This window comes from Eptatretus burgeri, chromosome 2, assembly GCF_056783735.1.
Source record: "Eptatretus burgeri isolate ZD-2024b chromosome 2, Ebu_testis_v1, whole genome shotgun sequence".
In the NCBI taxonomy this organism is placed as follows: domain Eukaryota; kingdom Metazoa; phylum Chordata; class Myxini; order Myxiniformes; family Myxinidae; genus Eptatretus; species Eptatretus burgeri.
Window position 1 is genome coordinate 19,563,963 of NC_140962.1, and position 26,759 is coordinate 19,590,721.

General features: G+C 46.0%; 1 protein-coding gene across 8 annotated transcripts in view; it reads right to left on the reverse strand.

Moving 5' to 3' along the window:
- Window positions 1-10,917: 10,917 nt before the first annotated feature.
- LOC147031531 (lysophosphatidic acid receptor 1-B-like) overlaps window positions 10,918-26,759 on the reverse strand; it is a 32,339-nt gene continuing 16,497 nt past the window's right edge. For 2 of the 8 annotated variants that reach the window (XM_085864526.1, XM_085864517.1), the window contains 3 exons: window positions 16,022-16,171; window positions 15,148-15,898; window positions 10,918-11,741 (listed from right to left, as the gene is read on the reverse strand). In XM_085864526.1, coding sequence (XP_085720652.1) covers window positions 11,425-11,741; window positions 15,148-15,883 — 1,053 coding nt within the window. In that variant the 5' untranslated portion in view covers window positions 15,884-15,898; window positions 16,022-16,171 and the 3' untranslated portion in view covers window positions 10,918-11,424. Of the gene's footprint in view, window positions 11,742-15,147; window positions 15,899-16,021; window positions 16,172-22,642; window positions 22,845-26,759 lie in introns of those variants that run through there. The other 6 variants (XM_085864536.1, XM_085864514.1, XM_085864544.1 and 3 more) reach the window with 6 other exon arrangements.

The window sequence follows — 26,759 nt, forward strand, 5'->3', positions numbered from 1 at the left end:
ATATATATATATATATATATATATATATATATATATATATATATATATATATATATATATATATATATATATATATATATATATGTATATATATATGTATATATATATATGTATATATATATATATATATATATATATATATATATATATTGTTGTGAATTCGCGCCCACCGGCGTGCAAATGGCCACGTGACTCGAAATGCGGCACGTCGCCCACCGGACGGACAATTCTGTCGTGACCCTCTCGGACTAACGCCGGGAGCCAGTCACGGGTGGGCCTTTCGGCCTCACCACGATCGTGCCAATCGGCCACCCGCGTGGGATAGGGTTGTTCGCCAAACTCGACCTACCTAAGTACCCACACGGCTGGTAGACAGGGCGATCGCACCTCGCCGCAGGTCGACTCCGGACACGGGCCGCTTAAGCGATCCGTTCCGTACTATCGGGATAACCGAGCGGTGTTATCGTCGGCCTCGACGGTTCCGATTAATTATCGGGCGTATTAAGCCCACTACCAACCCTTTACGTGAAGCAAGATGGAGGTTCAAATGAAGGAAAGGACGCAGCGAAACGGGGAACAATTCAACATGCAAGCACTTTATTCCGTGGCACACGGAGAGCACACATATACAGCCAAACAGAATGCACATATATCAAATGCTACAAAAGAAACAATGACGCAGAGATACTACCGACTACGCGAGCACACAGCAACACTTAAACAGTTTTACTTCACCAGACTGGCGCCACACACACACGTTTACACAGAAACAAAAGAAAAGGCCACCCTCAAAGACAAGGGGGCAGACGGGGCCTGTGGGCTAATATTTGCGCGGGACCTGAAGGAGCGGTCAGGGCCGCGAGACCAGGTGGGTCCTACCCGCGTCTTCGTGATGAGCCGCAAATGTGGCAGCGCGGCGGTGCCCCGACTTCGTGCTCCTTCGCGGGTTTCGTTGGCACCGCTTGGAGTGGGGTGGGAACGGGGCCCCCTTTTCGCACTATCTCAGCGCGGGGGAAAGGGGGAATTGTTGATGCTCTGGGGAAAGAGTATCGCTGGCTTGCTTGGGTCCCGTGACGAGCGATTCCACCGCGACCTCGTCGCCGACTTCCTTGCCTCGGACCCGAGCTCCTCGGACTCTTCCCCCAATTCTCCTCAGCCGACTGCCGAAAACCACCGGGACGCCCTCGCCTCCCGACTCCACTCCGCTCTTCCAAACTGACTCTCCCCAGATTCGCCTTGTGCTCGGCGCTTTATAGGCCGGCAGGAGAAGCCAGATGCAAACTTCCGGATCAGAACGAGCTCGGGGGCGGAGCCACGCTCGCCCATTGGACAGAGAAAAAGGGGCGTGAATCTCCCCTGATCCTAGAATTTGCATAAATATCGATTCCACACAGACGCGCCTGGAGGCGAGGCCAAACTGCCCCGCGCTTGCTGATTGGACGGATCAGAAGTGGGCGTGGCGCATTCCTGATCCGAATTCTCCTCGGAAAGGCCGCATTTTGCACTCGCGGCTCGGCGCGTATCTTGTACGAGCCCAGGACAGCCCGACGCTCGGTGCTCACAGGTGGTGCGGGAATGGCCGCAGAAGGAAAGAGGTGAAGGTGGTGGAGGGTTTATGGTGGTGGTTTATGGCCATGGTGCCGTTTGGAATGGCGGTGATGCGATGTTTGCGGGAGCGAGTTGTGAAGTTAAAGATCGTGGCTGTTGGCGTTGTTGTTGTTGTGTGATGGTTGGAGCGTGGTTGGTTCAAAGTAAAGATAGAACAGAAAAACGGCTATCTCAAAGCGTCGCAGCACGAATGAATCACATTTATTCCCTCTAAACAACGGGTTTGGGGCTAACTACACAGGTACTTACAGAGATATCTCACCTACGGGACCTGAATGGTGGTTTGTGAATTTCCACAACCGCAACACTACCCCCTCCCCTTTTTACAGACTCGTCCGAGTCATCAAATTCTCGTGTGCCATCATGTGTAGTTCTCCCCTAGTACGTTTTACCTACGAATCTCTGAGTGCGACATTCATGGTATTCGTGTCCCCAAAATAAATAACCTAAGGGCTGAGTAACTAACTAAACAAACCCACTCACACGGACGACTTAAATAAAATTGCTGGCGCTAAGACATACATGCCGGAGGCGCACTCATATGTACAGTACATCTTAACCTTAACTTACAAATTTTACACTAAACCATGGCCCAGGATCAATGGAGTCTGCAAAAAGAAAGCAGTTAGCAGGGAGCCAGGCTGCTCGCATGCAGTCTCTGGCTCAAGCAATGCAGGTGACAGGGAACGTGGCCGGCTGCTCACTCGCAGTCCAAGGCCTTCCCTTTTTAAAATGAACCCAGTGAACCACAACGGTGCATGGGCTGCACAAACGCAGTCTCCGTGCCAGCTCAAGTGGCACACGCAATGAACACAACGGATGGATGGATGGATGGATGAATGAATGGATGGACGCAAACACGGTGCACGGGCCGCCACTGCAGGCCCGTGTTGTAGCTGCCAACAGGGCAGTTCTCGCAGCTTGCAAACTGTTGCTTTGTTCCTGGCGCACATGGAAATGAACAGGGGGGGCAAAGCAAAATTGAACGGGGGCTGGTGAACATGGGCCGTGGGCATGGCATGGCAAAGGTGAGCAGGCCACCACAGCCTGCAGAACAAGGCCATTGCAGACAAACACAGCCGGCAGACGAACTGGCCGGCACAGGCCTTGTAGTAAACAGCTGCAGACGATCCGGCCGGCACAGGCCTTGAAGTAAAACAGCCAGCCGGCTGATGAAGTGGGCCGGCAGAGGCCTTGAAGCAAAACAGCCAGCAGATGAAGCTGGCCAGCCTTTGCCAGTCAGTGGAAGTTGGTGGAGGGAGTGCGGTGGTGCTGGCCACTCAGAAGGCGGGCTCGGACCTACCCAACGGTCTCCCTCCCAACCTATCGCCTTTGCCAGTCACTGTCCATACCCACTCCCTTAATTTGTAAAACCCAATTTCGCCCCAACTTATTTTTTTGTTGTTTTTATTATTACTTCCCCACTATGAATCGTCCCCTAACCCCTTTTACTGTCCTTGTTCGGCTTACCTATCGTCCCCTAGCCTACTCCCAACCCCTACGTTCCCTTCCCGGAGGGGAATGAGGGAGGGCTAGCGTCATGTGTCGAGGCCCAACGAAGCCTCAGGATGGCCTCCCCAGACTTCAGCGATCGATAACACAAAGTGGGTCCAGCGGCCCACAATGAGAGCGAGGGGATGGATGGTGCGGAGGGGTACACTTCCTAATCTACCCTAACCATTTACCTTTAAACTACCCCGGGGCTTTCATCAAGCGCCTCGCGCTTAAACTATTGGTTCTAACAATCCAGATTCCCATCGCCTGTGTTGGTGTCCTCACAATTTCAGGCCTCGCCCCCCAATTTTCTTTCCGTGCCCTCACACGGTTTCATGGCTGGGACACGTGGCTCCCTTGGCAGGCACGACCCTCTGCCGATTCTCCGACGATGGCACCCCCCGGGCACTACACTGCCTCCGAGCCTACCAGCTCCCTAAACACTGGGGAGTGCCCCCAATGGCACCTCTCCTGAAACGCACACGTGGCAGGCTGGCTTCCCGGGCCCCTTTCCGAGGGACACCGGTGCCCACAACACTGCCCACGCGGTAATGGCGCCCCGGGCCCCCGCACCATGCGGGCGCACCCGTGCCCACTACGCTATCCCGACCCCCCATGGGCCCTTGGCCTACTACGGCCGACTAGCCTGGTGCCCGGGGTACCCACTCAGCCATACTCACCTTTCGCAGCCATGCTCCCAGCCCATCAACAGGGCTCCTGCACCCCTCCAAACGGGTTTCGAGCCTACACTCCCACCAACAGCAAAACGACTTCCAATTTTCAATTTGACTAACCCAGCTAACTCACTCAACACTGATCCCGGGGTCCCTTGGGCGGGAGTCACTCCTCCCCCCAATCACTCATCGCACCATGCATTCCCCATTCGCTCCACTCACACAGACCCGCTGGCCTCACTCACTCATCATGTACTCACCTCACAATTCAACACATACACCGCTGAACTCTGCCATCATTCTAACTACATCCCCTAACTAACTCGTGCTCCCACGTCGTCCCTTAAACTATAGCACGTTCCATTTAACACTGCGTAGCTAAACTACGTCCCCTCTACACATTCACTGTCAGTCACTGTCTCCAAATAATCCCTTTAAATCCATTCCCCATCCTAAATCTCAACTAAAATCCCTCTACCTAATCCATTCCACGGGCCCCATGAGGACTTACCCCAGCCCCATGGAGCCGGTCTAGCTCAGCTAACCCTTCCCCCTAACTAGTTCCATCCTGTGCCCTGGCCAGGGGGTCTTCCACCCCTGCCCAGGAATCCTGTTCAGCCGAAAGCGAGGCTTGCTTTTGTTCATTAATGTATTTTTTTTTAATTGCGCAGCACCAGCGCGGCAATTCACAGCGGCGCACCTTTGGCGTGACGTCATGGCAGCTGTTCGCTTCCCTCGTCCCTCTTGGACGGTACCATCCGGCAGGGATTCACCCTCCTGCCGGATTCCAACCACACACACACGCAGCCATGACGTCACCCAGCGCATAAAAAAACACAAGCCTCACGTCTCGAGGGGTTCCCCACGCGAACACATGTGCTCTGCCCGTTGGAGCTTAACACACACGATCGCGTGGAGAACCCATTCCGGACCAAATCCGTTATCCTGCATCACCTTTTGTCCGTCCGCGGGATCGGCAACATCCACCGCTGGTGTTTCCGGACCGGGCTTCACTCCTGCAAGCGAGCACGTGGCGGCCTCGTGCGTTGCACAGCACGGACCTCGCGCTCGCTGCTGGGTGAACCCGGCGCGGTGCCCAAAACCTCTACGGCCGCTACCCGGCTTTCGTTCCTCTGTCGCCATCTCCGTCTCCATTCAACCCACGCACACCTGCGTGTCACCACACTCACACTCCACTCCATCACATTCACACCGGGAGACGCGGCTGCATGCTCACGCATGCCCACAGTCATCTCCCTCACACACAGCGACCTTACACACGCTGTCTCCCTCACACTCGGCCGCTCACTCACTCGTGCCATTTCCCTCACACAAACCATACCACTCACACACGCGGGGGCACTCGCCCGCGGTGTCTCATCCACACACGGCGTGCTGGGAAGCACGCCCTTCGGCACACTTGCCACCACACCACTCACACACGGGGTCGCTTCCACACACGGGGGTGCACTCACACCTTGCACCACACACACACAGGGACAGCCACACTGGGGATTCGTGTCCCCACAAAGGGTTTCCGGGGCCTCTCTACCCCCCAAGCTCTCCGTGCACCTGTCCAGAGCACCCGTCCCCTCGACCTCGCAAAGCACGACCGAACCCACCTGGTCGTGAGTCGCCTCGAGGGGGCATACTCCCTCCCCTCGTTCCTGGAGGAGGCCATCCAGCTGCTCGCACCGGGTCTCTAACCAGTCCGCCAGCTCCCCTCATGGTCCTCCACTACCTCTGTGTGTGTGTGTGTGTGTGCGTCTCCAACCCCATCCAATTCACTCTATCTCCCGTGTCTCTGTACATTTATTAGTTTCTGTTGTCCCCTCGTGTCTATTAGTCTCTGCTTCTTTCTGGCGTCTTTCCCTAATCTTTACGTAGATCAACCTTGCTTTCTCCTCAAGTCGCTCCCGTCCTTCCCTCTGTTTCACTCCTTGATCTTTCACGATCTCCGCGTACCTCATCCTTGCTTTCCGTCTTAATTGTTCTTTTCTCTCCCTCCCAATTCCTTTCACCTCGTCTCTTGTCTCCCTTGTGCACGTCTCCGTCACCCTAATTAGTTTTTCCCTCTCGGTCACCCTCACTGTTGCTCTCTCCGTCACCTTTACCAGTCTCGCCCAAGACGCCCCCCGAATTATTTTCTCCTTACCCGCCCCCACCGCGGGCCTGACAGCCGTTGCACCTCCTCCCAGCTCGTTCGCACCCACATGTGGCGTCGCCATAACGCACTCCCCTATTATTTCCTTCATGCCCGCCTGCAGGCTTCGGCCCATGTTCTGCGTCGCACCCCACAGTTCTTTCATTTCTTCCTTCATTCCTTGCGCATTTGTTTCCATTTTCGTTTTTATTTCGTTTATTTGTTGCGTATTCGTATCCATTTTCGTTTTTATTTCGTGCATGTCCCCACTGATTCCTGCCAGCATGGCGCATAGCTGGGCCATGTCGGGTGCACTTGGGTGAGCCGTTTCGGCAGGGATTGGGGGATTTTGGTGGAGAGGGGAAGGGGAGGTGTCATACACCGCGACCTCTGCCGCTGCCGCGCCCATTTCAGGCTCTGGGTTCAGTTGGGGGAGTTCGTGTTCCTGCACAACCAACATTTCCTGCACGGGGATTTCATCCTGGACTATGGATCCTACATTACTACACATATATATTTCTAATACCCCCGACACCCGCTCGCCTTGAGACGCCATCTTATTTCTCGTAACGGGTTAATTTAAATCGCTCGGAATTTGGAGGGAATCGGGGGTCGCTCCTCTCACCCCTGGACCGATTCCCGTGAATTTAGCTGGAGACAGGAGAGTGTTTTCCCGCTCTCTTTCACCAGTGTCGCGAGGAGGGGGATGGGTTTGTATCCCACTCCTGACACCAGTGTTGTGAATTCGCGCCCGCCGGCGTGCGAACGGCCACGTGACTCGAATCGCGGCACGTCGCCCACCCGAAGGACAATTCTGTCGTGACCGTCTCGGACTAACGCCGGGAGCCAGTCACGGGTGGGCCTTTCGGCCTCACCACGATCGTGCCAATCGGCCACCCGCGTAGGATAGGGTTGTTCGCCAAACTCGACCGACCTAAGTACCCACGCGGCTGGTAGACCGGACGATCGCACCTCGCCGCAGGTCGACTCCGGACACGGGCCACTTTAAGCGACCCGTTCCGTACTATCGGGATAACCGAGCGGTGTTATTGTCGGCCTCGACGGTTCGGATTAAATATCGGGCGTATTAAGCCCACTACCAACCCTTTACGTGAAGCAAGATGGAGATTCAAACGAAGGAAAGGACGCAGCGAAACGGGGAACAATTCAACATGCAAGCACTTTATTCCACGGCACACGGAGAGCACACATATACAGCCAAACAGAATGCACATATATCAAATGCTACAAAAGAAACAACGACGCAGATATACTACCCACTACGCGAGCACACGGCAACACTTAAACAGTTTTACTTCACCAGACTGGTGCCACACACACACGTTTACACAGAAACAAAAGGCCACCCTCAAAGACAAGGGGGCAGACGGGGCCTGTGGGCCAATATTTGCGCGGGACCTGAAGGAGCGGTCAGGTCCGCGAGACCGGGTGGGTCCTACCCGCGTCTTCGTGATGAGCCGCAAATGTGGCAGCGCGGCGGTGCCCCGACTTCGTGCTCCTTCGCGGGTTTCGTTGGCACCGCTTGGAGTGGGGTGGGAACGGGGTCCCCTTTTTGCACTATCTCAGCAAGGGGGAAAGGGAGAATTGTTGTTGCTCTGGGGAAAGAGTATAGCTGGCTTGCTTGGGTCCCGTGACGAGCGATTCCACCGCGACCTCGTCGCCGACCGCCGTCTTCCTTGCCTCGGACCCGAGCTCCTCGGACTCTTCCCACAATTCTCCTCAGCCGACTGCCGAAAACCACCGGGACGCCCTCGCCTCCCGACTCCACTCCGCTCTTCCAAACTGACTCTCCCCAGATTCGCCTTGCGCTCGGCACTTTATAGGCCGGCAGGAGAACCCATATGCAAATTTCCGGATCAGAACGAGCTCGGGGGCGGAGCCACACTCACCCATTGGACGGAGAAAAAGGGGCGTGAATCTCCCCTGATCCTAGAATTTGCATATCTCAATTCCACACAGACGCGCCTGGAGGCGGAGCCAAACCACCTCGCGCTTGTTGATTGGACGGATCAGAAGTGGGCGTGTAGCATTCCTGATCCGAATTCTCCTCGGAAAGGCCGCATTTTGCACTCGCGGCTCGCCGTGTATCTTGTACGAGCCCAGGACAGCCCGACGATCGGTGCTCACAGGTGGTGCGGGAATGGCCGCAGAAGGAGAGAGGTGAAGCTGGTGGAGGGTTTATGGTGTTGGTTTATGGCCATGGTGCCATTTGGAATGGCGGTGATGCGATGCTTGCGGGAGCGAGTTGTGAAGGTAAAGATCGTGGCTGTTGGCGTTGTTGTTGTTGTGTGATGGTTGGAGCGTGGTTGGTTCAAAATAAAGATAGAACAGAAAATGGCTATCTCAAAGCATCGCAGCCCGAATGAATCACATTTATTCCCTCTAAACAACGGGTTTGGGGCTAACTACACAGGTACTTACAGAGATATCTCACCTACGGGTCCTGAATGGTGGTTTGCGAATTTCCACAACCGCAATAATATATATATATATATATATAGAAAATATATATATAAATATATATAAATAAATATATATAAAATATATATATAAATAAATATATATAAATAAATATATATAAATATATATAAATATATATATATATATAAATATATATATATATATAAATATATATATATATAAATATATATATATATATAAATATATATATAAATATATATATATATAAAAAAAAAAAAAATATATATATATATATATATATATATATATATATATATATATAAATATATTAAGTGTTTTTGGAACATTGTAAATACTGCTTGAATATTCGCGCGAATCTTGCCTTTGTCTTTTTATTGTGAATAAAACTTGTTAGAAATGTCCCCAGTTCATTTTCGTCGTCTCTTGTATTGGTCCAGCATGGTTCGGATCTGAGTTTAGGCGGGGTTTTATCCGCGGTAATCGTTCCATTGTAGCCGGGACGTCCTGGGCAGGCCCGCTCGACTGTGTCCGAGCCGGAAAGGTGGGTGGCAAAGTGGGAGTTGGTAGGTGAAACTTTATCGCTGCCGGTAGAGTGAATCCGGTTCGGCCAGGCATTCCGAGGGCATGGATCCCCGGTAGCCGAGATCACGTGGTTACTTCGGTACATTGGATCGAGACAAAATAACCCTACGCCATGTGGTCGAGATATTGGCCTCCCACGGTCGGTTCAGCGACCTACGGCTCATGGAATTATCCGGAGCGACGGCCTACAATTCCGGGAGGTTGGTGGGAGACGACGTAGCCTCCCCCACCTTGTAGTCGCTCTCGCCACCGACCCCGGCCTGCAACAATATATTATGATAAGCCTGGTGGTGGCTTAATGGGTCGAGTGGTGGGCTTGGGATCCTAATATCCTGAGTTCATAATCCCCCTTTGCTGTTGAATTAATACCAGGTGGGGTTGACTCTGCCTGTCATCCTGAGGTCGGCAAAATGAGTGCCAGCTTGCTGGTATCATGTGTCGGAGTGGCCACCTGTCCAAGATTGTGCCCAATAGCTAAGGGGTCTGCTTAGGCAGCACCAATGCTCTGCACAGAGTATGGTCCCAATGCATGGATGGATATATTATTATTAATATTGTTTTATTAATATTGTTAGCAGGCACTCCCGCTCTCCGTACCTTCCTCGGCCCACCCTCGATGGGCTATGTGCTGCGGAGCATTCTTGGAAATGCATTTTATAATTTTTGTTATTTTTCAAAGAAATTTTATTGATTACAAAATATCAAACTTCATTTCATAATTTTGAGGTGGTTCCATATTAAATTATGAAGAAGATAAAGGAAGATGATTTGCAATACTGGCTACCACCAAAGGTGGCACTATATGCATCTGCTCCATTGTAGATACAGTATATAGGGAGTGTGAAACAAAGATGCACGTGATGGAAACTATGACTTTATCTGTCATTGTTATTGATGCAGATCATTAAACACTGTGGGTGTACTTAATTAAACACTGGCCATTCCTCAATGTGGGTGGTTTGAATTGTTGTTGACAGGTTCTATCCAGATGACAATAACAATGAAGAAAAGAGGGCTTTTGAATCTGAATGGGAAGAAATGCTGTTGTTCCAACTTCCAAATCAAATAAAACTTAATTATAGTAACCTCGTGTATGAAAGGTATTTGAATTCAACTCAGAAACAATTTAAGAATGTTACCTACAATAAAATAATGTCGAAGAGTCAACAAAATCGTGTGTTCAGGGAAAAAACATTTTGGTGCACAATGTTCGGCATGGACAAAACCCTGAACAATGTTTGTCATGGAAAAATTGTTGGACCAATTCATAATTGTCTACGAAACACCCACATTTTGGAATGTTTTTGTGTTGAGCGCATGTGTACGTATGTAACACACACACACACACACACACACACACACACACACACACACACACACACACACACACACACACACACACACACACACACCAAAGGTCATGTGCTCAAAGTTCAGGCTCATGGAGAATCAAAAATATTGCAAATGTCATGTCCAAATAAGACACTGATTTTTCAGTGAAAGCTAAATGGTTAATGTTGAACAAATTGTTGAAATTAGATGTATAGGAGAGCCAGTCAAAAAGCTCTCCCCGAGCCAAGAAGCGAAACTACACCAGTGAAACTCGCTCAAGGTTTAAACCGTTTTTCGATCCAGTTTACAGCTAGTGTCAAATATTTTTCTCGATGTTGGGTGAATTTTCTCTCCCTTGGTATATTTCACCTTTGATAATTTGAATCGACATTTCTGCCAAAAGCAGTAAAACATAATTACCTAATTGCTAATAGTGTCCACCATCAAATACCCCACCTATTTCCAATAAACAAAACAAAATTAGAGGTTGGATAAAACCGTAGGGAAAAGGTATAAACCAATGCATGTGATACGATGGGAGTCAAATTATGACATTGCAATGCCAGAACGTGTACTGTAGCTTTATCAATGTGCATTAATGAATCAAAAAGCAGTGAAGGGTAGTGTTCCTTTACAATTTATTGGGCACTCTTGTTCATACTGGCATCTCACAGTCTGATTTAACAATTCAGAACTTTCTTAACATATGTAGTCCGGTTTCCAGATAATGATAGAATTATGAAAGAGAACCTGGACAAATGCATCCATAATTGAGAATGGAATAGCTTTTCTCGGGGCAATGTCAATTCATTACCTGGTATATCACATTTGCATCTCCAATAGTTCATGTAGGTGTATATAATGGGTTTTAGAGGGGAGGGAGGGGGGGTGGAAGGAGATGAACAGGAAGTGGGGCAAAAAATTGAAAGCCAGATTCCACTTGTCCATCATGACTGCCAAGCTGGCCAACAGACAGCGGCACTGCACACATGGTCAAACCATGCAATATTTAGGGGGAATAACTAAACTACTTCGATAAAAAAGGTCATAAAAAAGGTTTATAATACTGGGGTCCATGAACCTGACTCAAAAGCAGATTCTTGAAGAAAGTACAAAACAGTCCTGGAGTCATGGCTCTGAGCAAAGGAAGCTTCTTTCTGGAGTTGCAGAGCAGAGCTTTGGTTGTTGCGAGAGATTTGGGCCCACAGAAGAACTCGTCTCCCGCTGATTGCCACTCAAACTCCCAGTTTGCCGGCATCGCAGGATTCGTTTGAAGGTGCTCAGCATCTCTTTGTCACGGAATGAGTAGATAATTGGGTTCATAGCTGAGTTGACCTCTGCTAGGAGGAGGAAAAACTTCTCAAATGCAAGGATGTCACAACTTGGACAAAACACATCGAGCAGCAGTATGACAAGGCCTGGCGTCCAGCAAACAATAAACGCTCCTGTGGGGAACACAGACACCATAGTCACTTGACATTCAGACTGATAAAACACATTTATTCCACCGTTTCTCTCAGCAGGCACTAGGAGAAGGCAGCCATAAAAGAGTGGCATTACACCAGTCCTCACTTTGGAGTTGAAAATTCAAGGAAAGGCTTTGCAGGGGAAACAACAATTATTTTGCCAGTTTGAATTTCCAGCATAACTGAAAACCCAACATTTCCGCTCTCCTTCCACTCCTCAGAACCCCCCTGCCCCCCCCCCCCAAAATGCTCAGATCCGCCTTACATTACAGTTTGTTTCATTCACCTTCCCCTTCACCCATCCTTGAATCCTACTCTCCAATCTTCCCCTCCCTATGCAAAGCCTGCATTCCCGGCTGGCACTCATTTCCGGGGGCAGGACTAACGCAGGAATGGCCATTGGCAGGTGATCAAACAGCCTTCCTCTCATCTCTACCCGTGCGTTTTGCTCGAATACAAAATGCGCCCAGAGCTAACTGAATAAGGTGACCCTCAGAGCGGTATTTGCCTTTTGCCTTTTCCCAGTTGTGCCTCATCCTCTTTGAATTACGTCTCTCCATGCCTCCTGCAAAGCAAAAAATGCTCAGTGGTTCACTTCCCTCTTCGCAAGACAAGGTCATCACACTAAACCAGAGAAATTACTCCATGCTGTTCTTCAACCCGCATCTATACTGCCCTTCTAATTGCTCTCGGTGTACTTCTTCACGACCACTCTTCTTTATACCCAAGGCAGTTTTGACGACAGTATCCACCCAACAAGGAGGCTGTGCAAATTTATCCAAATGCTACAAAATTTGGGTCTGCACAATGTTTTGTATCACAGTGTAAACATGCTTCAAGAATTGAAGGCCACTCTTTTGTTTCGGTTGCATGACGTGTCTTGAGAGTGGTCACAGCACTGTTTATCATTAGATAGGTTGAAAACCTATCTGAGGCATCCATAAATATTATAATAAACACCATAGTCGGTCTTATCATGTGATGATTTCCTCAACATTATTGTCTAAGTACAATTATTATTTGCAAATAGTAATCTTGCAAAGCAAGGAGATATAATGAGGACCCCCCACCCCCTACCTCCCAAATGCAGATGTTTATTTTCTTATTTGCCAAACCTGCAGAGCTAATTTCCAATGAAGTGACACAGAGCTAATGTGCAGGCCGACCAACCGAGCAGCCGCGCACCATCCAACTTGCCCACAACCTGGTTTACATTATGGTAGGTCCCCATGGAACTGCTGCGGCTAGCATGCACGACGGCTGCACGCAAGCCTAACAGCCCAAACATCAGGTCACCCTTCTGCCTCCACAAGAACCACCGTTTCCATCTCTCTAGTCCGCTTTGATGTACCGATCCCATAAAATGGGTGGTAATTTAATTTGACAATGCTCTCTTCTAAGGTCTTTACTCTCTTTGAATTGTAACTCTTATTCCTTTTCCTATGTTTAATTCCTCGGACGATGATACTTCCATTTAAATCCAGGCCTCATTTTCATTTATTTTTTCATCAATGGCTTTGTCTTTGTGTGAAGACACATCAGTCCAGGAGGTGTTAATGAAACTTGTGATAAAAAGCACCCATTTTCAGTGGCTTCGAATGCAGGCTTGCACAATTCCCCTTTATGATTGCTGTCTTTGGTAAACCTAAAGAGAGATCTTGCTCCCTTCCCTCCTTTCCACCCCTCCCTCTCCATTGCTCTCTGGCTCAGCACTAAAAGGATTTTCGTGTGTGCATGGCATGCTGATCAATCTCTTTTCCTTCCTGTTTTTTCCTTTCTTGTATTGCAAAAAGTACTGCAGCACTCAATCCAATGGCAGAGGCATGGTGCTGATGTTCAGGTTCGAGCATCCATCGATCCCGATAAGCGATCTATATTAGATAATCTCGTACAAAAGCACAGTAATGGGAAGTATTGAGCGAGAGTGAGATGTTTGTTGATAATTATTTGTTTGTGATTGCAGTAAGGATAGACTGACGACATGGCCCTTTGGGACACATCGAAGTGACAAAATGCTCTGTGTCTACAATGATCACCCAATCTGAGTGACATCTCTCATAAGGACTTCCCATCTGATTGCTGCTGAAGCACATCTCTTGTGCTACATCTTCCTTCCTTCCTTACAGGATGCTATTGATGTGAAATCCATTATCCATTGTCGATGCCAAGCAGGGACTTTTCACTGAGCTGAGCTCAGTATATGTTTTTATATAATTTAAAAAGAGAAAATAGATTTTTCCTGCAAGAAGAGGCCAAATTACATGCAAGAAAGGACCATAAAATCAGTGGCTACTCGATTAATTTTTATATACGACTGACAACAGGAGGAAATATCACAGTGATGAAAAGCCCTCACTCATACCGACACTTATCCAGTTCATCTAGTTTCGTCAAGTCGTGTGCAACTTTTGGTGACATTCATGATCAGATTTCTCCAAACATCCCCATCCTGCATTGCTTCCCAAAGCTCTGGCATAGACAGCTTGGTTGCAGCACTTACCCCATCCATGCAGTACACTCTCTCTCTCTCTCTCTATTGAGTGCAGCCTGTGGCTGCTGGTTGCATCATTGGTTGGGACGCGGCTATGCCGCTGATGCAGTGTCCCCCTTACCAGTACACACTGGTGCTCATTTTGCCGACCTCGGAAGGATGACAGGCTGAGTCAACCCCCTGGTGTATTAATTCAGCGGCCAACGGGGCTTGAACTCAGGACCTTAGGATGCCAAGCCGCCCCCCTAAGCCAAAACCACTAAGCCAAACACCAGGCTTATATGCAGTACACTGACACTACATCTATATAAGGAAGGTCCCCAATACCATTCTGGAAAATAAATAAATGGTTTAGGCAAAAAGGCATGTTCGAATATGTAAATAATGAAGGAACAGGAGAAAAAGAAACACAAACTTTAGCACCAATACATGAATGGGTCAGATGGCTGTTTATATTTAATAAACTTTTCATCCATTTCATTTGGAACTTCTTCTTCTTCTTCTTATGGTTGTGTATGGCAGCTTGGCTGCCCTATCGCTATAATTTTGTTGGGGTGCAACTATGCCACTGATGCTGTGCCCCTATACCAGTGCACTGGTACTCATTTCACCGACCTTGGAAAGATGACAGGCTGTCAACCCCACCTGGTGTTAATTCCACAGCCAACAAGGCTTGAACTCAGGACCCTAAGATATCAAGCCGGCCACCCTGACTACTAAGATATGGAACTTATTCACTTCCTGTTCATGCATCACAAACAAATATTGGTGTGCTACTGTTATTACACCCTTACCCACACCTCAAAAAAGCATATCAACAATGGTATATTGTTCTTGTCATCCAACTTGCTTATGTAGCAATAAATGAAAGCAAAGATACAAGGATAGTCTCACCCAACACGATAGTGACGGTCTTGAGAAGGCCCATGATGGTCTCACGGTTCCGGCGGGTTGCTGAGCCAGTACGTGCCATGCGCATTGCTCGACTGCGGACGTACACAAAGATGTGTCCATAAAGGCCCACCATGACGAGGAAAGTGGAAAGATTTGAGACGGTCCAGAAGATGAGGAAACTTTCACTGTACAGCGGTGCCATGGTCGAGCAGCTGGAGATGCTGCAGATGCAGTTCCATCCCATGGTGGGAATGGACCCAACCAGGATAGCCAAAAGCCAAATGACACCAATGACCACGACCACGCGTCGTACGCTCATCCGTGTGTGAAGCTGCATGTGAAACACGGTGATATGTCGCTCGATTGCAATCGCCAGCAGGTTAGCCACTGAAGCAGTGAGGCTGGTGTCCATGAGTCCCTGTCTCAGCATCCAAGTATTGATGGTCAAGTGTCTTGTGTTGGGCCCTGTATTGAAGATCAGGTAGCAATATGCGAGCCCGGCAAAGAAATCTGCCGCAGCAAGATTCGCCATGAGGTAATATATGGGGAAGTGGAACCGCCTGTTGATCACGACAGCAGCCATAACCAGGAGGTTGGCAAGCATGATGAATACACAAAGAGCAAAGCCAAGAACAACAACAATGCGATGACCAATGGTCCAGCCATCATGCAGTGGCTTGCCACTCCTATTGTAGAAGAATGAGATGGACTCGTTGTTGTAGCAATGTCCATCCATCTTTCCACAACACCACTGTGAGAAGAAAAAAGGAAGAATGGAAGACGTTTCCAGGTTACTTATGGAATAAACAAAGCATTACACAACCATTTTGACAATAACAGTAATTACAAGAACGGCATTCAGTAGTATGCATACCTCCACCAGGCTGAACAGTACGTTTTGTTTCCCACTGATGGGGCAAGATCTGAATCTGGACCTTCAAAATCGAATTGGTGTGTTCTTGTCACTCAAGCAACTCATCCACCAAGTTTTTTTTTCATCACTCATCCACAACTTTTTGAGATCCTGCTCAAAGACAGACAGACAGACAAACAGACAGGCATGACAACATCATCCTCCATGCACCTTCGGTGGCTGAAGTAAAAGGAGCTTGTCCTTATTTTTTAAACAAACATGAAGTATTACTCAGATCAATAAAAAGTCAATAAGTGTCTATGAACAGCTCACATATACCTTGACAAAACACGCTGATACAGGCATACATCCACATGCACATTAAAGGGCCATCTATTTAGTACATACGCAAACATGGCCAAATTTCGCCCCCACTCCCCACCACGTGCCCTGATACCCGCTCCCTTCCACCTACCTATTCCTATCTCTTCTCAAACTCATTTCTCTTCTATTCCCGTTCCTCCTGCACTCACATACCACCCTTTCATCCTCACTACTCATACTTTCCTCAACTTAAATTTTCTAATTTTGCCCCTCTCCCTCTCCCGTCTGTACATAATAAATATATCGCTTCGAATATCATCAAAACCCATATGATGACAACCAATTGCAGTCCTCACTGAGATAATTTCAGAAAAGAAGGTGAGGTAACTAAACCATACACTTAATACCTTCAGGTAACCTAATCATAAACTTATACCTTCAGAAAAACCTAATCATGCATAATACTTTAAGGTAACCTAACCATATACTTAATACCTTCAGGTAACCTAACCATTACATATACTTAATACTTCAGGAAAATCTAATCATACATAATACTTCATACCTTCAGGTAACCTAACTATACACTTAATACCTTCAGGTAACCTAATCATAAACTTATACCTTCAGAAAAACCTAATCATGCATAATAATTTAAGGTAACCTAACCATATACTTAATACCTTCAGGTAACCTAACCATATACTTAATACCTTCAGGAAAACCTAATCATACATTATACTTAATACCTTCAGGTAACCTAACCATATACTTCATACCTTCGGGTAACCTAACTATATACTTAATACCTTCAGGTTACCTAACCATATACTTAATACCTTCAGGAAAACCTAATCATACATAATACTTTAAGGTAACCTAACCATACACTTAATACCTTCAGGTTACCTAACCATATACTTAATACCTTCAGGAAAACCTAATCATACATAATACTTTAAGGTAACCTAACCATACACTTAATACCTTAAGGTAACCTAACCATACACTTAATACCTTCAGGAAAACCTAATCATACATAATACTTTAAGGTAACCTAACCATACACTTAATACCTTCAGGTAACCTAACTATACACTTAATACCTTCAGGAAAACCTAATCATACACAATACCTTCAGGTTACCTAACCATATACTTAATACCTTCAGGAAAACCTAATCATACATAATACTTTAAGGTAACCTAACCATACACTTAATACCTTCAGGTAACCTAACTATACACTTAATACCTTCAGGAAAACCTAATCATACGCAATACCTTCAGGTAACCTAACCATACAGTTAATACCTTCAGGTAACCTAACTATACACTTAATACCTTCAGGTAACCTAATCATACACTTATACCTTCAGAAAAACCTAATCATGCATAATACTTTAAGGTAACCTAACCATATACTTAATACCTTCAGGTAACCTAACCATTACATATACTTAATACTTCAGGAAAATCTAATCATACATAATACTTCATACCTTCAGGTAACCTAACTATACACTTAATACCTTCAGGTAACCTAATCATAAACTTATACCTTCAGAAAAACCTAATCATGCATAATAATTTAAGGTAACCTAACCATATACTTAATACCTTCAGGTAACCTAACCATATACTTAATACCTTCAGGAAAACCTAATCATACATTATACTTAATACCTTCAGGTAACCTAACCATATACTTCATACCTTCGGGTAACCTAACTATATACTTAATACCTTCAGGTTACCTAACCATATACTTAATACCTTCAGGAAAACCTAATCATACATAATACTTTAAGGTAACCTAACCATACACTTAATACCTTCAGGTTACCTAACCATATACTTAATACCTTCAGGAAAACCTAATCATACATAATACTTTAAGGTAACCTAACCATACACTTAATACCTTAAGGTAACCTAACCATACACTTAATACCTTCAGGAAAACCTAATCATACATAATACTTTAAGGTAACCTAACCATACACCTAATACCTTCAGGTAACCTAACTATACACTTAATACCTTCAGGAAAACCTAATCATACACAATACCTTCAGGTTACCTAACCATACACTTAATACCTTCAGGAAAACCTAATCATACATAATACTTTAAGGTAACCTAACCATACACTTAATACCTTCAGGTAACCTAACTATACACTTAATACCTTCAGGAAAACCTAATCATACGCAATACCTTCAGGTAACCTAACCATACAGTTAATACCTTCAGGTAACCTAACCATACACTTAATACCTTCAGGTAACCTAACCATACACTTAATACCTTCAGGTTACCTAACCATATACTTAATACCTTCAGGAAAACCTAATCATACATAATACTTTAAGGTAACCTAACCATACACTTAATACCTTCAGGTAACCTAACTATACACTTAATACCTTCAGGAAAACCTAATCATACGCAATACCTTCAGGTAACCTAACCATACAGTTAATACCTTCAGGTAACCTAACCATACACTTAATACCTTCAGGTAACCTAACCATACACTTAATACCTTCAGGTTACCTAACCATATACTTAATACCTTCAGGAAAACCTAATCATACATAATACTTTAAGGTAACCTAACCATACACTTAATACCTTAAGGTAACCTAACCATACACTTAATACCTTCAGGAAAACCTAATCATACATAATACTTTAAGGTAACCTAACCATACACTTAATACCTTCAGGTAACCTAACTATACACTTAATACCTTCAGGAAAACCTAATCATACACAATACCTTCAGGTTACCTAACCATATACTTAATACCTTCAGGAAAACCTAATCATACATAATACTTTAAGGTAACCTAACCATACACTTAATACCTTCAGGTAACCTAACTATACACTTAATACCTTCAGGAAAACCTAATCATACGCAATACCTTCAGGTAACCTAACCATACAGTTAATACCTTCAGGTAACCTAACCATACACTTAATACCTTCAGGTAACCTAACCATACACTTAATACCTTCAGGTTACCTAAACATATACTTAATACCTTCAGGAAAACCTAATCATACATAATACTTTAAGGTACCTAACCATACACTTAATACCTTAAGGTAACCTAACCATATACTTCATACCTTCAGGTAACCTAACCATATACTTCATACCTTCAGGTAACCTAACCATACACTTAATACCTTCAGGTTACCTAACCATATACTTAATACCTTCAGGAAAACCTAATCATACATAATACTTTAAGGTAACCTAACCATACACTTAATACCTTAAGGTAACCTAACCATACACTTAATACCTTCAGGTAACCTAACCATATACTTAATACCTTAAGGTAACCTAACCATATACTTCATACCTTCAGGTAACCTAACCATACACTTAATACCTTCAGGTTACCTAACCATATACTTAATACCTTCAGGAAAACCTAATCATACATAATACTTTAAGGTAACCTAACCATACACTTAATACCTTAAGGTAACCTAACCATATACTTCATACCTTCAGGTAACCTAACCATATACTTCATACCTTCAGGTAACCTAACCATACACTTAATACCTTCAGGTTACCTAACCATATACTTAATACCTTCAGGAAAACCTAATCATACATAATACTTTAAGGTAACCTAACCATACACTTAATACCTTCAGGTAACCTAACCATATACTTAATACCTTCAGGAAAACCTAACCATATACTTAATACCTTCAGGTAACCTATTCATACACATACCTTCAGGTAACCTAACCATATACTTAATCCCTTCAGGTAACCTGATCATACACTTATACCTTCAGGAAAACCTAACCATACACTTATACCTTCACATAACCTAACCATAGCATTGTGACAAGCAGGATGATTGAACGAACAATTTGTTTCTCATGAAACAATAGCAGAAAACAAAGAAGAAATTGTTCTGCTGAAAATGGACACACTGTGGACAGAAGAGGTGATACGTGCCCCCATCAGGTCCATCTCTGTAGTGTGAATGATCAGGTACTGCGGAATGGTCATGATGACCCTTAGTGCATCCTTTGACGTCACAATGTCAAGATAACGAACCCAGCCTTATGTTTGAAAAGGAAATATCTCACTGAACAAAACAAACAGGTGGTTGCGCGAGTAAATTATCAAATATCCATCTGTAACCGCATCGATGCAGGCTCATGGAAGAGCAAGGTGACAGTGGGTGTGAACAAAAGATGGGGCAGGTATGAACGGGGCTGACAGGATGGCGGAGAGGTAAGCACACTCACCTCGCAGTTGTCGAGCATCGGTCTGAATCCCAACCAAGCTATAAATTGTCATCCCAATCAATATGTGTGCCATCCTTCAGATGGAAGTTAAACGGGTATCCCGTCTACTGGCATTCGTTGGTGGACGTTAAAGATCCCACATTGTCCTTCATGAAGAGTTGGCGAGCTATCGCCGGCACCATGGGCAATTTCCAAATTCCTGCCTTGACCAGCAGAGGGCACTGCATCAGCACAACAGTCACAGCCTCAGCTACTGATGCTACCCCACAGCCTTGTGCTGCATATGAAGGAAGAAGAAAGAATGACCGCAAAAGTAAAAGAGGAAACGTACGAGGGTAGGAAACACTGTAGTCTGTACTTAAGAGGGTTGGTAATGTAGAGTGAACAGGGGTAGAAAATATTGCAGATGTGAATGGGGGATGACATGAGATGGGAGTGATCAGCCTGCTTGAACCCCTGGAGGTAAGAGTTTGATCGGAGGAGCCCAGGAAAGTGGAATCACAAACAGGAGAAAAGAGAAACAAAAAGAGTTCAGGTGTGCAGTTAGCCTTGATCTTGAGAGTTCAACCAGCAGTGGGAACTATACCTAAAGCTACACACCTGCCTCCAAGCTGCCTAGCCTGGGTTCCAATGTCAACCCAACTATGAACTGCCATTCAGGTGTTTCACAGGCAGGGTGATTCATCAACGTCTGTGTGTCCCTCGGATGGATGTTAAACGGAAATCCCCTCTGCCAGCATAAGTTGGTGGACGTTAAAAAATCCCAGTGTCCTTCGTGAAGTGTCGGTCAGCTGTGGTCGGTACCACGAACAAATTCCCAATTCATACTTGAACCTACAGCTGCACCCCCAGCAAATGATGCTCCGCACAGCCTTGTGCTGCACATAATATAAGAAGAAGAGGTATACAAGAAGAGTACATGCATCCTGGAGTTGCTGGTGATTGAGGTGAGTATGCCTATGTCCTCCAGCAATAGCAATAGCGGCATGTTAAATCAAAAGTGATATTAATTAACACCTTTCCTTTTGAAAAGCATTCCGGTATACAGGTGACAGGTATTACACGCGTGCATGTAAAAAATCACGGACAATGAGTACAAGTCCGGATGTGATTGTTACATGGTTATAACACGATTTGTTGTGTGCAGATTGAATTGACCACAAGCAATTATTAACTATAAATCAATACAGGTTCATCCCATCAATAATAAATATTCATCAATAAGAAGTCTTGTGCATTCTGCAATGTGTTCCTTTCTTCCAAATTATGTACTTTTAACAGGAGGGGTGTGGGAGATGATGAACCCCTCGGGCCCCTGTGGGATCCACCTCTGTTGGTCCTCTTTCCAAGGATCCACAAAAAGATCTCAAGGAGGATTCCTCAGTAATGAAAGGAACACAGTTTACCAATTGGGTGAAAAAAACATGTTTCCATTGTTTATTTCATCATCTTCTATATTTTAATAATCCCCGTCACGGAATTATCATTGAGGAGTCGATAGTGGTAATATGTGTTTAGTGTTGCGATCGCAGCACCAAGCTCATGATGTTGGAATTTCAGGTTCAAATCTGAACAGTGTTTGTGAGAATTCGTCCACCGACTCTTGATGTCCATATACCGTAAACTTATGTGAAACATAAGAGATCTTCAAAGAGCCTCGACACATAGGTGAGGGCAAAGTTTCGAAACGACATTTCCCCAGTCAATCTTACCTGTGCACTTTTAAACCATCTTTCCCGACCAAGGGCTTCTCAAAATAAGAACAAGGTGTCAAAGGTGTGTAAATTAAAAAAAAATAAAAAAATCGATTCACGTATCTAACTGTCGTTGATGATCAAACCAGGATTTCACAGGAAGTCACGAAAAGGACGTCAATGACATTCATCAACAGAAACACTTGAACTTGTATCCACAGCTCAAATTGTTCGAATCAAAAAGTTAAGCGCGCACCATCCAAAAGGGCATGTTGAAAGCATGTCTATCTCTGTACAACACACTGATATTTAACTAAAATCAAAAACCTCACCTCAAAAACACTATTTTACAGCCATAAGCACAGCCGCGGCACGAACCCTCGACGTACACTTTAAAACTGAAACTTCATCTTCACGCAAACTCACCCTTCAGGACACGCTCGTCCCGGAGCCACGAGACACGAACAAAGCAGAGGAAAAGGCTCCGCCCTTTCTAGCTGTGCTCTGCCCCGTGCATGTGAAAACACTCCCACATGTGGATAAATTCCGCCCCGCGCCATGCTGTCCGCTGTCCTGCAAGTGTCATGCTCGTGCTATAAGCAGCGAATTACGTTGCAATGGATGCATAATGAGCGCACACTTGCCTCTAATTTGTCTCGCCTGGTTCGAATCCCGACCCAGCTATTAACCGTCATCAGGTGTTTCACGGGCGGGGCGATTCATCCATGTGAGTGCCGTCCCATTGGTTAAAATTGGTGTCCCGTCTGCTGGCTTTGGTTTGTGGATGATAAAAATTTCATAGCGTCCTTTGCGGAAAGTAGGCGAGCCATTGCCGGCACCATGGACAAATTCCAAATTCCTGCACCAACCTCGGCCAAACGTCAGTCTTGGCCAGCAGGTTCGTGAAAGACTTGCTAGGGTCAAGCTCTCCCCGGCCAACTCCACAAGGACGTGGGAATAATTGTGACTGTTGAAGAAGCAGAGGGAGAATAGAATGTATTACCAGCCAACAGTGGAAACAATAAGTGCATACAACACTTCCACAGCAAAAGGAATGCACTTTTGCCACAAACAACCTTGGGTGAATAATATTGTCAGCTGTACATGGTAAAATTAATTAAGCACAAACGTTTCCTTCATAACAATGATGACCATTGACTGGTCCTATATATTAATTAGCTCGTCTTACAATGATTGGTTCCATCATTTTTTTGAACTCGTCTTTTTTAAGACCAGCCCAGATTTAAAGTCAATCCCACAAAAGCCATCCATTGCCAGTCCATCCCAATGTTTACCTTCCCCTTCTATTACAGCAGTCAATCAAGGATGACCCTAAAGGTCAGAGAAAGGTCGTACTTTGTGAAATGCTTTGCTGTCACACAACTCTTGTTTATTTGATATTTACACGACTATTTTCTCGATCTTCTCTCCCTCTTATATTTGCATTTCATTGAAGTATGTTTGAACAGCCATCATGTTTCACCTTTTTCTTTCTTCTCATTCCATGTGTTTGCTTAACTTGTCTTTTTACTGCTACAAATAGAGTGATGAATGCCAAAAGGTGAGCATTTTTCTATTCCAATTTATCATTCTTTCGTTTCTATCCCCCCTCGACAGAGTGAGCAGGATAGCATATAGACATGAGCACACTCGCCTCTGACTTGTGTAGCCTGGGTTCTAACCTCGACCCAGCTATAAACTGTCATCCTATTGTTTTACATGCAGCACGATTCATCAATGTGTGCGCCATCCATTGGAAGGTCGTTTAATCGGAGGACCTGCCTGCACTGATCGTTGGTGAACGGTAAGGATCTCAAGATGTGCTTCACGAAGAGTGGTCAAGTTATGGCCAACACCCTGAACAAACTCCAAATTCCTGCCCTGACTACTGTGAAGGCAATGGCACATCACCCAGCATCACTTTTGCCAAGAGTGCTTCCACAGTACCAACGCTCTGTGAAGAGTATGGTATGCTACCATCAGGAACATGGACGCAAAGGGAGGCCATTAAGCCTGAGCTCCATCTACACTACATTAATTCACTCCAACAGTTTATCAACTGAAATTCAGTGGGGGAGAAGGTCTTGGGGGTGGAGGGGTAGGGATGAGAACAATATAATGGTGCAATTGTGCAGATCTCACCAGTGTGTGTGTGTGTATGTATATTATATACTGTATATATATATATATATATATATATATATATATATATATATATATATATATATATATATATATATATGTGTGTGTACATATATAGGAGGAGGAGGAGTTTGGGACCATCCTCTGTACAAAGCGTTGGTGCTGCTTAAGCAGTCTCCCTGGCTATTGGGCACAATACTGGACGGGTCGTCACTCCGACACAGTATACCGGCAAGATGGCACTCATTTTGCCGACCTCGGAGGGATGACAGGCCAAGTTAACCCCACCTGGTATTAATTCAACAGTGAGTGGGATTTGAACTCAGGAGCCTCGGATCCCAAGCCCGCCACCCTCACCATTAAGCCAACACCAGGCAAAAACATATATATTTTTATTTATTTATATTTTGTATGTGTTTCCAAAGATATATATATATATATATATATATATATATATATATATATATATATATATATATATATATATATATATATATATATATATATATATATATATATATATATATATATATATATTGTTGCGAATTCGCGCCCGCTGGCGTGCGATCGGCCGCTCGACTCGAATGGCGGTCACCTCGCCCACCGGACGGACAATTCAGTTGTGACCCTCTCGAAGCAACGCCAGGAGCTAGTCACGGGTGGGCCTTTCGACCTCACCACAATCGTGCCAATCGGCCACCCACGTAGGGGAGGGTTGATCGCCAAACTCGACCTACCTAAGTACCAACGCGGATGGTTAACCAGGCGAGTATACCTCGCCACAGGTCGACTCTGGACACGAGCCGCTTGGGCGGCCCGCTCCGTACTATCGGGATAACAGAGCGGTGTTATCGTCGACCTGGATGGTTCAGATTAATTACCGGGATGTTGAACCCACTATGAACCCCTTACATGATGCAAGATGGAGAGTCAAACAAAGGAAAGGACGCAGCGAAACGGGGAACAAGTTCACACAATGAATGCACTTTATTCACACACACACAGACAAGCACGTATCCACAGCAAAAGAAAAATGCACATAAAAAGCAAAGAAAGAGTTAAAACCGAATACGCGTACACACGGCAACACTTGAAACAATACTACTTTAACGGAGACAGGCGCCACCCACAGTCATTTACTCAAACCCAAAGGAAAAGCAAAGTGGCGACTTCCCTGTGGGCCGTCGAGTCCCTCTCCCACGTCCGTCAGCGTAGTCGCGCCTGGCCCCGACTCCTCTCGTGGTCGGCGAACCCTCTCGGGCACTCCTCGTTCGGACGCGCGGGTCCACCACACAACCGGCGCTGTCGCGTCTGCCGTCCGTGCCTCCGTGGATAGGTCGTCCGCCAAACCGCGAGCGCAGGACCAACACGACAGGAACTCGAAGACGAGGGCTAAGACGAGAAGAGACTCAAGACTCTCGGACGACAAAAAGCTCTCGCGACAAAAGACCACCACTGCAGACGAGCGAAGAGGAAGAGGAGGAAGAGAGTGGAGGAAGAGGGAGAGAGGGAGAGAGGGAGAGAGGGAGAGAGAGAGAGAGAGAGAGAGAGAGAGAGAGAGAGAGAGAGAGAGAGAGAGAGAGAGAGAGAGAGAGAGAGAGAGAGAGAGAGAGAGAGAGAGAGAGAGAGAGAGAGAGAGAGAGAGAGAGAGAGGGAGAGGGAGAGGGAGAGGGAGAGAGAGGAGAGGGAGAGGGAGAGGGAGAGGAGAGAGAGAGAGAGAGAGAGAGAGAGAGAGAGAGAGAGAGAGAGAGAGAGAGAGAGAGAGAGAGAGAGAGAGAGAGAGAGAGAGAGAGAGAGAGAGAGAGAGAGAGAGAGAGAGAGAGAGAGAGAGAGAGAGAGAGAGAGAGAGAGAGAGAGAGAGAGAGAGAGAGAGAGAGAGAGAGAGAGAGAGAGAGAGAGAGAGAGAGAGAGAGAGAGAGAGAGAGAGAGAGAGAGAGAGAGAGAGAGAGAGAGAGAGAGAGAGAGAGAGAGAGAGGATGCCCCGCCCGTGTCCGTCCTTTATAGCGTGGGGCTCCGCCCTTCGCTCCGCCCCGTTTTCGGCTCCACCATCCTTCGAGAAGGTTCTCGAAAAGGGGCGTTCCCTCACCCCGACTGCCTCACGCTGTTCATTCACCAATCGGCGGCGAGCTGCCCTACCCCCTTCCCTCACACCAAGCACGGGGAAGAATGGCGGGAAAAGCCCACGAGCATCGTTGGTGGTTTTTGTTTGTTTGAAAGAAAAGATAGAACAGAAAAAATGGCTAACTCAAAGCGTCGCAGCCCGAATGGATCACATAAATTCCCTCTATACAGCGGGTTTGGGCTAAC